This window comes from Mobula birostris, chromosome 21 (assembly GCF_030028105.1).
Source record: "Mobula birostris isolate sMobBir1 chromosome 21, sMobBir1.hap1, whole genome shotgun sequence".
Taxonomy (NCBI): Eukaryota; Metazoa; Chordata; class Chondrichthyes; order Myliobatiformes; family Myliobatidae; genus Mobula; species Mobula birostris.
In genome coordinates this window covers 20,038,018-20,053,836 of record NC_092390.1, presented here as the reverse complement: position 1 = coordinate 20,053,836, position 15,819 = coordinate 20,038,018, and the positions used below count along the sequence as shown (strand labels likewise).

Sequence of the window (15,819 nt, the reverse complement as noted above, 5' to 3'; positions counted from 1 at the left end):
AGAGGTAGCTAAAGAGATTGTGGAGACATTAGTAGTGATCTTTCAAGAATCACTAGATTCTGGAATGGTTCCAGAGTACTGAAAAATTGCAAATATCCACTTTTTAAGAAGCAAGGGAGATAAAATACAGGAAATTATAGGCCAGTTAGTCTGACTTCAGTGGTTGGGAAGATGCTGGAGTCCATTATTAACAGTGAGGTTTTGGGATACATAAAACAATAGGCCAAAGCCAGCATGGTTTCCTTGAGGGGAAATCTTGCTTGACAAATCTGTTGGAATTCTTTTGAGCAAATAATAGATAGGATAGACAAAGAAAGTTACTGGATCTTGAGAAGGCCTTTGACAAGGTGCCGCACATGAGGCTGCTTAACAAGGTAGGAGCCCATAGTATTACATGAAAGGTGGATAGAAAATTGGCTGACTGGCAGGAGGCAAAGAGTGGGAATAAAGGGGGCCTATTCTGGTTGGCTGCCAGTAACTAGTGGTGGTCAACAGGGGTTGGCACTGAGACAGTTTCTTTTCATATTATATGTCAATGATTTGAATGATGGATTTGATGGCTCTGTGGGCAAGCTTGCAGATGATACGAAGATTGGTAGGGGGGCAGATAGTGTTGCAGGTATCAGGGAGTGTGCAGAAGGACCTGGATAGCGTGTGAGAATGGACAAAGAAGTCGCAGAGGGAATATAGTGTAAGAAAGTATATAGTCATGCACTTTGGTAGAAGGAATAAAGGCATAGGCTATTTTCTAAATGGGGAGCAAATTCAGAAATCAAAGGTGCAAAGGGGCTTGGAAGCTTTCCTACAGGATTTCCTAAATGTTAATTTGCAGGTTGAGTCGGTGTAAGGAAAGCAAATGGAATGTTAGCATTTGTTTCAAGAGGACTAGAATACAAGAGCAAGGATGTCATGCAGAAGCTTTATAAAGCATTGGTCAGACCACACTTGGGAGTATTGTGAGCAGTTTTGAACCCCTTATCTAAGAAAAGGTGAGCTGATATTGCAAAAGGTCAAAAAGAGGTGACGAGAATGAATCCAGGAGTAAAACGTTAACATTTGAGGAGCATTTGATGGCTCTAGGCCTGTACTCACTGGAATTTAGAAAAATGATGGGGGGACCTCATTGAAATTTATCAAATATTGAAAGGTCTGGATAGAGTGGATGTGGGGATGTTTCCTATAGTGGGGGGGTCTAGGACCAGAGGGCACAGATTTACAACAGAGGGGCATAGATTTAGAACAGAAGTGTGGAGGAATTCCTTTAGCAATAGGGTAGTGAATCTGTGGAATTCAATGCCTGATGGCTGTGGAGGCCAAGTCATTGAACATATTTAAAGTTGAGGTTGATGGGTTCTTGACTAGTGAGGGTGTCAAGGGTTATGGGGAGAAGGCTGAACAATGGAATTAAGGGATAATAAAACATGGAATGGCAGAGTAGACTCGATGAGTTAATGGCCTAATTCTGCTCCTTTTTCTTATGGTCTTATGATGGTGCTCTTGTGGTCTAAGCATCTGCCCTCTGTCTTGTAGAGGCCAAATATCAGCTGACGGTCAGCTGCTAAATCATAAACAATAGCCCACTATTGCCCAGGCAGTTACAAATTCTATTTTTTCAAAAGATCTTCCCTTCACAGCTTTCACTCAGTTTTCGGTGCCAATCCCACACTGCCCACTTCTACCTTTCGTTTCATTATGATCATGCCCCTTTGACTTCCTCTCCATTTTGGCCAGTCCAATGCCCTCAGCCACTCTGTAAGTGTCCTCTACTCTTGGCTCAACCAGCTCATCTCTATCACGCAAAACAAAATCACACTGCTAGAGGGAATCAGTAGGTTGGGCAGCATCTACAAAGGGAAATGGTTAATGGATGTTTCGGGTCAAGGCCCTTCCACCGAATTGTCCAGTGCCAGATGGAGGTGTTAACCCAAAACATCAGAAGTCCTCTTCCCTCTACACATGCTGTATGACCCACTGTGTTCCTCCAGCACTATCGTTTTTCTCCAGATTCCAGCATCTGCAGTTTCTTGCATCTCCAAGTTTATCAGAGATGCACAGTACAATTCTTCTACTATTGTGTTTCACAACAGGAAGCTCTTCCGGTCCTCTGCTTCTTCCTCAAATGTGGACACGAACAGTTCTCATTCACCTTACACACCCTTGCATTGAACAACCTCCTTGAACTCCAATCACTTTTTCCAGTTCAGAGCTATAGATAAGGGAACTCCCGTAAACCCAAACAATGCCTGCCTTTTTGTAATCTACAGGGAACAGACTTTGCCATCAACAACTTCATTTGATGCTGCTTCTTTCCTGCAAGTTTACAAGTCTCAAAGATTTCAGTACCTTCACTGCTAATTTCCACACTATTCCTTTTCACATGTTCCTTCTCTGATTCTTCCCTTTCTGATCTTCCCTTCTCCAAATACAAGCCAACCACAAGCATTAATTACAATCTTACAGACTCCACACCTGTCTTGACTATACCTGCTCCCAATCTGGCTGTAACGAATCCTTTCCATTCCTCCGTCTCCACTGTATTTGCTCCAATGAATAAATTTTCCATAGAAATGAAATGTTTTCCTGCTCCCTGTGTCAGAACTCCTAACTTAGTGGGCTACTTTCAACAGTTCAGCTCTCAGTACTCAACTCCCTTTCTCCTCCTAGACAGAATTCCCATGCTCCTCACCTTCCACTCTACCAGCCTCCTTATTCAAAAGAAATTTTTCAATTTTCTCCAGCTCCAGCAGGATTCTACCACCAGATACAAACTCCCCTTCCTCATTTCAAATATTTCCTCCTTTGTGGTCCCTCCTTAGTCCTCACCAACCACTCTCTAACACATGGCACTTTCCAGTGCAATCACAGGAAATTCAAGTACCTCTCCCCTTCAGCTGACCCTGGGAAACAATTTTTGTCCTAACCAGCATGAAAATACGCAAGATCTGGTGTCCTCGATGATGTGCAGAACCACAACATCAGTAACAAACCTCTGCTGGGTTTGTCCTGCTGGTGGAACAAGACATATTTTACAGATCACAACAAAAGCACCTGAGATGATGGCTACAATTGTCCCAGCAGTTGCTGGATGAGTAGCTTGTGGAACAACTCTCCCAACCTAAGTAAAAGTCCTCAGAACATTGAGTGAATCCGATCAATGTCAGTCTTCGGCATCCATCCAGACTGACATTTTAAATTCTAAACTTAAGTTGAAAAGGTAACACAGGAGCTTGTTGGTAAAATAAAAACATCAACAGTGAAAGGAAGCTGGGATCAAGGTCTAAATTCAGAGAGTGGTTAATGAGTTGGTCAATGTTCCCTTTCTCCCTCATGAATGTCAGCACTTTTGGAACCACAACCCAGCAAGGGGTAACATCTTCAGAAACACTGTCTCAATATGCTGATGACTATACCTGACTTCTGTGCTCCACGGAGTTCGACTGCTTCCCAGTTTTAAGCTCTAAAGGCATGACTCTGTTCTGGTTCCTGCACCGGCGGTGAATTTTAACAGAAGCAGTTACATCAATCTTGCCCTTCAAGCCAAACCTTGGGGACCAAATATTCTCTTCAACGTCTTCAATATCAAGAATTGTGATACCACATGCTGAATCTGATTTGATCAGATCACCATCACTAGGACTGGAAAAAAATAGAAAAAATGTATCTTAGGTATAAATGCCTAAAGGTCGGGTAACCACTTTGTGAGCATTTCCATTCAGATAGTGTTCCTTATTATCCCATCTTTGATTCCAACATTTAGGGTATTAGGTAGCAGATTAAAGAGCAGAACCCGCAAACTATAATCTGTGGATACTTCCAGCACCATCAGTACAAGGAATAAGAAGATGACGATGTGGCTAAAGTTATGGTGTAGGAGGGAGGCTTTAGATTTCTGGCCCATTGGTAGGTGCAGTGGTCCTACCTACTCTCTGGAGTAGATGGGACCAGTGAAAGCAGGATGAGTTACATCTGGACTGCAACAGATCCATCATCCTTACTGGGAGGTTTGATCAGCACTTGGGAATATGATTTTGCTGTAATCGCCGAGACACGGTAGAATGAAGAACAGTACTGGCAACTCAACATTCCGGGTATGGATGTTTCAGATGTGATAACTAGGGAAAAAAAAGAGGAGAGGGTCTGGAGTAATTGTTCAAGGAGACCATTATTGCAATACTGAAGAAGAATGTCTTAAACGACTCCTCAAATGAGTAGCGTTTAAAATAAGAAAAGGTGTGATCACTTTACTGGTATTATACATAGAGTAGTTATGGGTGACAGATGATACATATTCAGAATAGAAAATGGGTCTACATAATCCACAAACACCATTGAGATGTTGCGTTGACTTTAAGAGATGGTGTCTGATGTAATGAAGCCAGAGCAAAGCAGCTGCTTTTGGCTTGTTCATAAGGAAGTAAAGGGCTGCAGCTTTTGTTATGCATATAAAAATCCTACATTGGTGACCCCAACACTCTCAGACAATTCCAGAGCTACTCAACAACATGTTATGGTTCAAGATACATTTACTATCATGTATATAGTATACAACTCAGATTCATCTTCTCCAGACAGCCACGAAACAAGAAACGTGGTAGCCATTCAAAGAAAAACATCAAACCCCCATGCACAAAAAAACTAATTACATAAATGGCAACAGGAACATCAACACCCCACATGCAAAAAAAATTATTTGTCTGCACGTGACTTTCACCTATTACAGACTTTTGTACTGAGAGTTTGAGACTGCCAAACAACTGCTCTCCTTGCCTGGCCTGGGTGATGTTCAGCCTTCAGAATGAATGCTATCTCCCCTGGGCAATCACCAACCTTGTTTTACTTTTAAAGAACTCTTTATGCAACAAATGCCTGATCAAGTACACACAGCCCTCACTAATACACCCATGAAGGACTATAGGGAGTTTGCTAAAATGGCCAACAGTCTAAACTCAGCCAGGCAGAGGTACATCATTCCTCCTCCTTTCTCTGTCAGCAGAGCCTCCAGTAAATTCACATCTGCAGCTCTAAATCAGACAACACCAGGTCTACGATTTTACCACACACTTCTGTACAAATGCCATGCAGCTTCGACAGTGCCAACCTCAGGAGGTCTGTGAACACTGTGGGTTCCAGCTGCTAGGGTTGACTATTGTTCATTACGGATACCCTTTCAGGGTGGCACTTCCTGTGTGACATAGGCACTCAAGTGGGTGTGCTGCCAGCGTCACCCATTGATTATAAGGCAGAGTGACAGAACCTCGCTGGAGGCTGTCAACAACAGCAGGATCTGGGCTTATGGAACACAAAGTGTGACGCTCAGCTGCAGTGGATGACGCTGCACACGTGTCTTTGTCTTGGCTAAAGCAGTTCAACCTCTGCTTGCCGGAGATTTCCTGTGCACTGAAGGGCTATTAGTAGATTTTAAGAACTGCCAGCTTGTGGATGCAAAGGGCTTCGGGTTGTTATCCTGTATACCAGTAAGTTCCCCATGACAACTCTGTCAAGTGCATGCATCACCACATGTGAGTTTACTCACCTACTGGGCAAATTCCCAACCTCACCAAGCCCACATTTTCCACTACAGTCACCAAGCATGGGGTCAAGCCCATTTCCACAAATGGCTCACCAGTCCATGCCTGTGTGCGTAGGCTGGATTCAGAAAAGCTGGCCAGTGTGAATGCTGAGTTTGCTAACATGGAAATGCTGGGCATTGTACACAGGCCAAACAGCCCTTGAGCTTTACCCCTCCACATAGTCTCTAAGCCCAACAGTGGTTGCCGTCCATGCGATAACACCGCTGTCATAAGTGAGGCCTCCACCCCCGATCAGTACCCGGTGCCACATATTCAAGACTTTTCAGCACCTGTGAAAGATAATGGTTTCGAAAATGGACTTAGGCAGGTTTTTATGTGTGCTGAGAATGTTTCTAAAACTGCTGTTATAACCGCGTTTGACCTATTTGAGTTTCTGCAAATGCTGCTTGGGCTGTAAAATGCAGACTTTCCAGCAACTAATGGACTCTGCGTTAAAAGGCTTAGATTTTCTTCTTGTTTACATACTTGTCACAAGCGCATCCAAATCAGAACACTCATCACACCTCCGCACACTTTTCAAGTGTTTAAGCCAAAATGGGTTGATTATTAACCCCGTTAAATGCCAGTTCAGGTTGTCTACTATTGACTTTCTCAGCCACCGCATCTCCACGGAAGATGCCACACCCATTCCATCAAAAATCACCAGTTTTATGGACTTTCCACTGCCCCACACTACCAAAGCAGTGCAAGAGTTTTTAGGTCTGATGAATTTCTATCACCCTTCAGTGAACCACTGAACTTGTGCTCCCCTGTACAGTACCCTTAAAGGCAATACCCCTAATCACATACTTGAGGGCTCAGCAGACACGATCATCTCCCATGGGTCCTGCTGGGGCTTAGAACGGTCTAAAAGAGGACGTGCAGACTTCCACAGCTGAGTTGGTGCACGGGCAGCCACTATGGGTGCCAGGAGATTTTAGTTTTCCCAGACGATACTATGTTTAAATTTGGAGAAAATTAGAAGTAATCTTTATGATTCTTCAGTTAAATTTGAACAGACTTAGAGATCTTTTATTCAACATTTTCATTTAATGTAACTTTTTTTCTTTCTCTGGCCATATCTACATTCCCTTCTTGCTTTTTAACTGTTTTTAATGGAGGTCGGGTTTGAGGACGTGATTGTTTTAAGTTGTTTAACTCTACTTGGTACCTAGTTAGCCCATTGCTTTGCTTTTTAGATTAGTTGCACGATGGGTTTTTTCTTTTTCTATTGACATGTTTGAAAATTAGTATACTATTATATTACCTTGTTATTTTATATTTAAACTGCACTGTTTGTACTAACTTCTTTTTGTGTATTAATATCTCTTAAGTTATATTGCAACAGTGTATCAGTGCCTATATGGTTTACCTTTTGTGTACTAATTCAATAAAAAGATTTAAAAAGATGTCATGACAGTCTCGTTAGCATCTAAGCAGTGTTCTGCCCTCCATATTAAACTCAATTCTTTTGCCCCTATTCCTACCTCCCATCATGGCACACAGCACACTTGGGTTCTAGTTAACCAACATTCTACCTCGTCCATTTTTGTCTGCTACGTTGTCCATCAAAACCTCCTTTAAGCCCCCTTACAATGGTCTATTCCACGTTTTGAAATGGGGAGAAAAGACTTTTATTGTAGATAGGAAGGGTAAACTTGAATGTATTTCTGCAGATAGCCTTAAACTGGCCTGCCAAGACCGGGATGGTTCCACTACCACACTCCCTGCATCAGAACATGAACACGTGCGTGTTAGCAAAGCCCTGGATGAACCAGAGGCACCTGATGTTACTCCAACCAAATCACATAGGACCCGGGCCAAGCTTCAGACAGACTTACAATGCTGGTTTAGGTGAATTCTGGCGGGGGCGGGGGTGGTAAAGGGTAATGTAATGGGCGACAGATGATAGATATTGTTCATAATAGAAACTGTTCTACATAATTCACGAACACCATCATTGAACTGTTGTATTCACTTTCAGAGACGGTGTCTGTAATGATATCAGCGTAAGGCGACTGCTTTTGGTTTGTTCGTAATGGAAGTAAAGGGCTGCAGCTTTTGGTAAGCACATAAAACAAATCCCGCCATGTTTAATTCTCAAATCCTACAATACTACAGGTGCATCCCAACAGCCAGCAGGAGATGGAAGAGCAGATCCATTGGCAAATCTGAGATAGGAGACAGAATAGGGTTGAAGTGGTACAAGATTTCAACTTTCACAATGTCAACAGGGAACGCCTTAGTGTGAAAGGATTAAGAACTTTTGGATGCATGTATATAGGGATGGGTCAATGCTAGACCTAGTCCTAAGGGAATGAAGCTGGATGAAGTGTTGGGGAAACATAATTTAAGAATGTTAGCAATCAGATCACAAACAAGAGAAAATCTGCAGATGCTGGAAATCCAAGCAACACACACAAAATGCTGGAGCACCTCAGCAGGCCAAGCAGCATCTATGGAAAAAAGTACAGTTGATGTTTCAGGCCAAGACTTCGACTATGCTTATTTTCCATAGATGTTGCCTGACTTGCTGAGTTTCTCCAGCATCTTGTGTGTGCTGCTTGAAGACTGTTAGCTTATCTTAATATGTCACAGTGTGAAAGGATAAGGATGGTGTGGAAATTACGGAACTGAACTGGGGGAGGCCACTTCAAGGTCATCAGAAAGAAACTGGCAAATACTGAATTGAAATGCCAACTTGCAGATAAACCAACATTCCAAAAGTAGGAGTCTTTTAAAATTGAAATACCATGAGTTCAGGGTCAACATGTTTTCATAACCCTGAAGTGCGAGCTTGGCATGTCCAAGGAACCCTGACTGTTAAAGGCACCCCATCTATGGGCCTCTTACATCACAGGCATAATATGCAGTTCAGAAACTAAGGTGGGAAAATATGACTTGCTTGTGAGTTTAACATCAGCAGTTACCCCAAACAGCTTATTCCATTGCAAGTACATATATTTCACTCACTTCGTTTACATTCAATGCAATAGTGAGATACACCTACAGTTTAAGCTGCAATTGGCGTTTGCCAGACTGAGGGGAATCATGCATATAGTCTTGGGCCCAGGTCACCAACGATGGGAGATATTCTTCTACTGTACACACCACATCTCCTTGACTCAAATTTAGGCTGTACCTACACGTCAAAAATAAGACAAGATCATAGTTAGTCCAAAGGTGTGGCAAAGTTGGATGTCACAACATCTAGCAATTTCATCTAGTGGATAATTGGAGTCTGAAATTGATATGTTAAAGGACAAATCAACAAAATGGACATTACATTTCTTCTCAAGCTTGCTAGCTACAATACACAAATAACACAGAATTTTAATTCTGGAATACTGTTTCTGATTAGGATCAATACTTGATTCAACAGTCCATGCTCATTATTACACATTTCATATAGAGAAACAGTTCCAGATGTTCTACAAAGACAAAAGGAAGAATGGAAGGGAAACCACTGGAGAACCTATCATTTAATTCCCATAAGAACCACACTAACATTTCCAAAAGGGAATAGCTACCACACTCGACAGTATAGTCAGGAGCCACATTCTAATGAGAAATGTCCTTCAATGTTTCGCTGCTTGTTAGGGAGTGAGGGTGGGATCTGTTCAGAAAAGCAACACATCCATTTTAGCTGTGGCCCTCTACACACATGCAATGGAACCGCAATTACAGACCAAGCTGAATGTGTGGTCACAAATCATCTATTTTATGGAAACTAATATATTGTTTCCCTTAATATGATTGTGTCTTTCACAATGAGGAAGAACAAGAGAAGGAATGCAGCGGGCACGTCCCAAAGACCATAACTGAAGATGAAGCACTATGCTGAATATTACAGTCTGAAATTGTTCTAGTAGATAAACATAATTACTACCGAACAATACACAGTATGCTATTATTTTTACATTCTTTTACACTTCAATAAAATTAAATTGAGAAGTTTGGATCGGTAATACATGGCATGGGTATGGAGGGTCCTGGTACAGGTCAACAGGATTAGGCAGCTTAAATGATTTGACATGGACTAGATGGAAACAAACACTCTATCATACATGTTATTCCTTCGAGCTGTGGAGTCATACAGGATGGAAACAAACACTATGTCGTACACGTTATTCCTTCGAGCTGTGGAGTCATACAGGATGGCTTGCTTCTGTGCTGTACTTTTCTAACAATCTATCTAGATACCAATTAAGATTCATTCAGCTACCCTTCAAAAATTAATAGGAAAATCATGAAGGTTCTTAATGTAAACACAGAACATTACAGCGCACTACAAACTATGTGACCCATGATGTTGTGCCAACCTTTTAAACTACTCTACGATCAATCTAATCCTTCCTTCCTACACAGCCCTCCATTTTCCTATCATCCATGTGCCTATCTACGGCTTTCTTGAAAGTTCTTAATGTACTTACTTCTACCAGCACCCCCTCATACTGCGTTCCATAAACCCACTGCTCTTTGTGTAAAATACTAACCTCAGACATCCCACCACTAATCACCTTTAAATTGTACTGCCTCATATTAGCCATTTCCACTGTGGAAAAAAAGTCTCTAGCAAACTATGCTTCTTGTCATCTTGAACATCTTGTCTACCAAGCCACCTCTCATCCTCCTTCACTCCAAAGAGAAAAGCCCTAGCTCACTCAATTTATCCTCATAAAGCATGCTCTCTAATCCAGACAGCCTCCTGGTAAATCTTCTCTGCAGCCTCTCTAAAGCTTCCACATCCTTCCTATGAGGTAACCAGAACTGAACACAATATTCCAAGCGTGCTCTAAACAGGATTTTATGAAGCTGCAACGTTACTCGCAGCTCTTGAATGCAAATCCATGAATAAGGCCAATACACCGTACACCTTCTTAACAACCCCATCAACTTGCATGAAAACTTTGAGGAATCTATGGACATGGATCCCAACATCCCTCTGTTCTTGCACACAGCTAAGAATCCTTCCATTAACATGAGCAAATCTGCAGATGCTGGAAATCCAAGACAACACACACAAAATGCTGGAGGAACTCAGCAGGCCAGACAACAGCGATGGATGAAGGGTCTCTGCCCAAAATGTTGCCCTTTACTCTTTTCCATCGATGTTGGATAAGTCGCCAGGACCAGATGAGATGTACCCCAGGCTACTGTGGGAGGTGAGGGAGGAGATTGCTGAGCCTCTGGCGATGATCTTTGCATCATCAATGGGGACGGGAGAGGTTCCGGAGGACTGGAGGGTTGCGGATATTGTTCCTTTATTCAAGAAAGGGAGTAGAGATAGCCCAGGAAATCATAGACCAGTGAGTCTTACCTCAGTGGTTGGTAAGTTGTTGGAGAAGATCCTGAGAGGCGGGATTTATGAACATTTGAAGAGGTATAATATGATTAGGAGTAGTAAGCATGGCGTTGTCAAGGGCAGGTCATGCCTTACGAGCCCGATTGAATTTTTTGAGGATGTGACTAAACACATTGATGGAGGATGAGCAGTGGATGTAGTATATATGGATTTCAGCAAGGCATTTGATAAGGTACCCCATGCAAGGCTTATTGAGAAAGTCAGGAGGCATGGGATCCAAGGGGACATTGCTTTGTAGATCCAGAACTGGCTTGCCCACAGAAGGCAAAGAGTGGTTGTAGACAGGTCATATTCTGTATGGAGGTCGGTCACCACTGGAGTGCCTCATGGATCTCTTCTGGGACCCTTACTCTTCATGATTTTTATAAGTAACCTGGATGAGGAAGTGGAGGGATGGGTTAGTAAGTATGCTGATGACACAAAGGCTGGAGGTGTTGAGGATAGTGTGGAGGGCTGTTGGAAGTTACAGCGGGACATTGATAGGATGCAAAACTGGGCTGAGAAGTGGCAGATGGAGTTCAACCTAGATAAGTGTGAAGTGGTTCATTTTGGTAGGTCGCATATGATGGCAGAATACAGTATTAATGGTAAGACTCTTGGCAGTGTGGAGGATCAGAGGGATCTTGGGGTCCGAATCCATAGGACACTCAAAGCAGCTGCGCAGGTTGACTCTGTGGTTAAGAAGGCGTACGGTGTATTGGCCTTCATCAATCGTGGAATTGAATTTAGGAGCCAAGAGGTAATATTGCAGCTACATAGGACCCTGGTCAGACCCTAATTGGGGTAGTGTGCTCAGTTTTGGTCGCCTCACTACAGAAAGGATGTGGAAGCCATAGAAAGGGTGCAGTGGAGATTTACAAGGATGTTGTCTGGATTGGGGAGCATGCCTTACGAGAATAGGTTGAGTGAACTCAGCCTTTTCTCCTTGGAGCAACAGAGGATGAGAGGTGACCTGATAGAGGTGTATAAGATGATAAGAGGCATTGATCGTGTGGATAGTCAGAGGCTTTTTCCCAGGGCTGAAATGGTTGCCACAAGAAGACACAGGTTTAAGGTGCTGGGGAGTAGGTACAGAAGAGACGTCAGGGGTAAGTTTTTTACTCAGAGAGTGGTGAGTGTGTGGAATGGACTGCTAGCAACGGTGGTGGAGGCGGATACGATAGGGTCTTTTAAGAGACTTTTAGATAGGTACATGGAGCTTAGTAAAATAGAGGGCTATAGTAATTTCTAAGGTAGGGACATGTTCAGCACAACTCTGTAGGCCGAAGGGCCTGTATTGTGCTGTAGGTTTTCTATGTTTCTATGATGCTGTCTGGTCTGCTGAGTTCCTCCAGCATTTTGTGTGTGAATCCTTCCACTAACCCTGTATTCTGCCTTCAATCTCAACCTTCCAAAGTAAATTACTTCACATCTTTCCAGACTGAACTCTATCTGCCACTTCTTAGCCTACCTCTACATCACATCAATCTTCCGTTGTAACCTATGACAACTTTCTACACTACAGCTCCACCGACCTTCACATCATCTGTAAAACTTACTAATCTACCCTTCCCACTTCCTCACTTACAGAGCAGGGGTCCCAGAACAGATCCCTGCAGAACACCACTAGTCACCGACGTCCAGGCGGAATACACTCCATCTACAACCACACTCTGCTTTCTATGGGCAGGCTAATTCCGAATCCATGCAGCCACATTTCCCTGAATTCTATGCCTCCTGATTTTCTGAATGAGCCTACATGGGAAATCTTATCAACACCTTACTAAGATCCACCCACTGCTCATCCTTCATCAATGTACTTTGTCACATCCTCAAAGAATTCAATCAGGTTCATGAGTGATGACCTACCCCTCACAAAGCCATGCTGACTATACCTAATCAGATTATATCTGCTTGCAAATTCTGTCTCTAAGAATCTCCTCCAATAATTTGCCCACCACTGAAGTAAGACTCACTGGTCTGTAATTCCCAGGGTTATTCCACTTGCTTTCTTGGGACAAAGTAATAACGTTTTCCTCCCTCCAATCAGCTGGTAATATTCTAGTGGCCAGTGAGAAACCAAAGATCATCGCAAAGGCACAGCAGTGTCTTCCCAGTGATGTAATTTCAAAATTAACTGGATATGTTCCATACATGAACACGAACAATGATAAATATGCCTCCATTTTCTACAAGTGCTAGCAATTACATTTAGTTTTGATCTGTCTTGCTCCATATAAATCTTTGGCAATGATGATCAAAGGCAACTTGGTTATGAATGGCTTAATACTCCAGTTTGACTCATTTAGTTTGGTCTCAGATCCACATATTACACAGTGAATGACAGGGCAATGGAGAATGCTGAAGAACACAAACACATAATTCTCTGAGAGTGGAACACAGATAAAAGGGGTGGAGAAGAAGACATAGTGTACACTTAACTTCATCAATTGAGGAAATGAACCCCAGCTCTGCAAGAATTTGGTGAGACTACACTTGGACTTGTGTAATTCTAGTCACCATAGTGTATGAAGGATGTGATTAAACTAAACCTCATGCTGGAAATATTCACAAAGGCTTTGCTGGAAGAAGACAGCTCAAGTTATAAAGAGGACCATTTCCCTCGAGCATAAAGGGCTAAGAGGGTGACCTTGTGGATTTTCTCCAGTACAGGATGACTGATATATGGAAAGAGCTGCCGAAGGAAGTGATGGAGGGGGATCAATTACAACATTTAAAAAATAATTGGACAAGTGCATGGAATAGAAATGTTTAGAGCAATATGGGCTATATGCAGGCAAATAGGACTTGGGTCAGTAAAGACGAGTTGGGCGAAAGGGCCTGTTTCCATCTAGCATAATTATGACTATGACATTATAACATGTACTTCCCATCACAGCTCAACAATGATTGAAAGGGAGCCTTGGATTACCAGAACCATAGCCATCTCTCAAGGGCTCTGAGGAGACTTGAAACAGGTTTCTGAAGACAAGGATGTCTAGGATTAGAGGACACAGGTTTAAGGTGGGGGGTTAACCTAATGATGATCTAAGGGGCAAGTTGCAGAAATTTCTAAAATTAGTTCCATCATGGGTACTAGCTTCTGTAGTATCCAAGACATCTTCAAAAGGCAGCACCTTAGAAAGGCAGCGTCCATCATTAAGGACCTCCATTACTCAGGACGTGCCCTCTTCACACTGTTACTGTCAGGAAAGAGGTACAGAAGCCCAAAGGATACAGGAATAGCTTCTTTCCCTCTACCATCTGATTTCTAAATGGATGTTGAATCCATGAACACTACCTCAATATTTGTTTATTCCTGATTTTTTGGCACTACTTATTTAAACTTAGCTATTTAATAGACATACAGTATATATACCTACTGTAATTCAGGTTTTTCTCCCCTCTATATTTATTAAGGATTTCATTGTACTGCTTACAAATTTCATGACATATGCCGATGATATGAAACCTGATTCTCATTACTACACTGTGGGTGGTAAATATCTGGAATGCGCTGCTTGAAGAGGTGGAGGAAGAAAATGACATTATAATGTTTAAAAGGTATTTAGACCGGGGGTTCTCAACCTGAGGCCCACGGACCCCTCGATTAATGGTAGGGGTCCACCGCATAAAAAAGTTTGGGAACCCCTGATTTAGACAGATATATCTAGATAGCGTAAAAACACATCAAAGCCATCATGAATAAGGTGGAGCAAAAGAGCCAGTTTCTGTGCTGAACCTTTCTAAAATTGTATGAATTTGAAGAAAATTATGCTTACATCTCTCCCAGATACTTTGGAGTACAAATAGTTTCAGAGGTAATTTCTTGCAGTTCGTGCTGTGTAAGCCTCTTCCTTGTTACAGCTTTTTGAAAGACCTCATGAACTAAAGTGCCGACCAACATCTGTTTTGTCCCCCTTTCACAAGCCTAGAGACAAAAAACAAGCATATTTATTACGAAGTGACTGGAGGAGTTAGATGCTAAACAGTCTACTGAATACAATAACATTGTGAAAGTTCACCACACTTCAGATCATAAACAGAAGAGATTCTGTAGATGCTAGTTCACCTGACTTCTGATCCCTGTCACACATCTCTGGAAGTGTGGAGCTATACAACTCTACCAAATAATAAGCTCTGCTATAGATAGAAGAATCAGGATATAGGGGAACCAAAAAAAAATCAATGTTAAATACCAGTCACTAACTCATTGTGGACTCCATTCCTAAAATGTCTGAATTGAAGAGGATGCTGTAACATATAATTACATTCAAATTAAACAAAAGCAATGGGGTCCACAATGAATTTTGTGTATTCTGAAGCACTGGTAAAAATATTTCCATGAAACACGTTGAATGAATGAATGGTACAGATACAGATCAGAGTCTACTATAAACCAGCAGAAAGGTTAAACTTTCATCTCATGAAGTATTTGTGTTAGCCCAGGAACAACCTCTGTAGCCAATCATGTTTGCACCAATCAAGTTCACCCCATCTACCTGTACACGGTCAGTATCAGCCTGTCCCCTGCCTGTACGCAGTCAGTGTCCCTCTGTCCCGTCTGTACGCAATCCGTGTCCCCCTGTCCCCTGCCTGTACGCGGTCGGCGTCCCTCTGTCCCGTCTGTATGCGGTCGGTGTCCCTCTGTCCCCTGCCTGTCATCATCATCATCATCATGGCTTGGCTTCACGAACGAAGATTTAGGAAGGGGATTGCCCATGTCAACTGCAGGCTCACTGGTGGCTGACGAGGCCAATATGGGACAGGCAGGCCCGGCTACAGCGGCTGCAAGGGAAATTTTGTTCTGGGTTTGGTGCTGCTGTGTCACGGTTCTTCCTCCTTCTCCTTTTGTCCTCAATGCCAGCCCAGCATGCGTTCTCGAAGGAGGAGTCAGACTGGTGA

At 42.6% G+C, this 15,819-nt stretch overlaps 1 protein-coding gene across 1 annotated transcript in view; it reads right to left on the bottom strand.

Annotated features, from left to right (window-relative positions):
* dna2 (DNA replication helicase/nuclease 2) overlaps positions 1-15,819 on the bottom strand; it is a 76,328-nt gene that overhangs the window by 40,313 nt on the left and 20,196 nt on the right. Inside the window, exons 5-7 of the mRNA XM_072239120.1 lie at positions 14,697-14,845; positions 8,581-8,712; positions 3,411-3,636 (exon numbers count right to left, since the gene is read on the bottom strand). Coding sequence (XP_072095221.1) covers positions 3,411-3,636; positions 8,581-8,712; positions 14,697-14,845 — 507 coding nt within the window. The remainder of the gene's footprint in view (positions 1-3,410; positions 3,637-8,580; positions 8,713-14,696; positions 14,846-15,819) is intronic.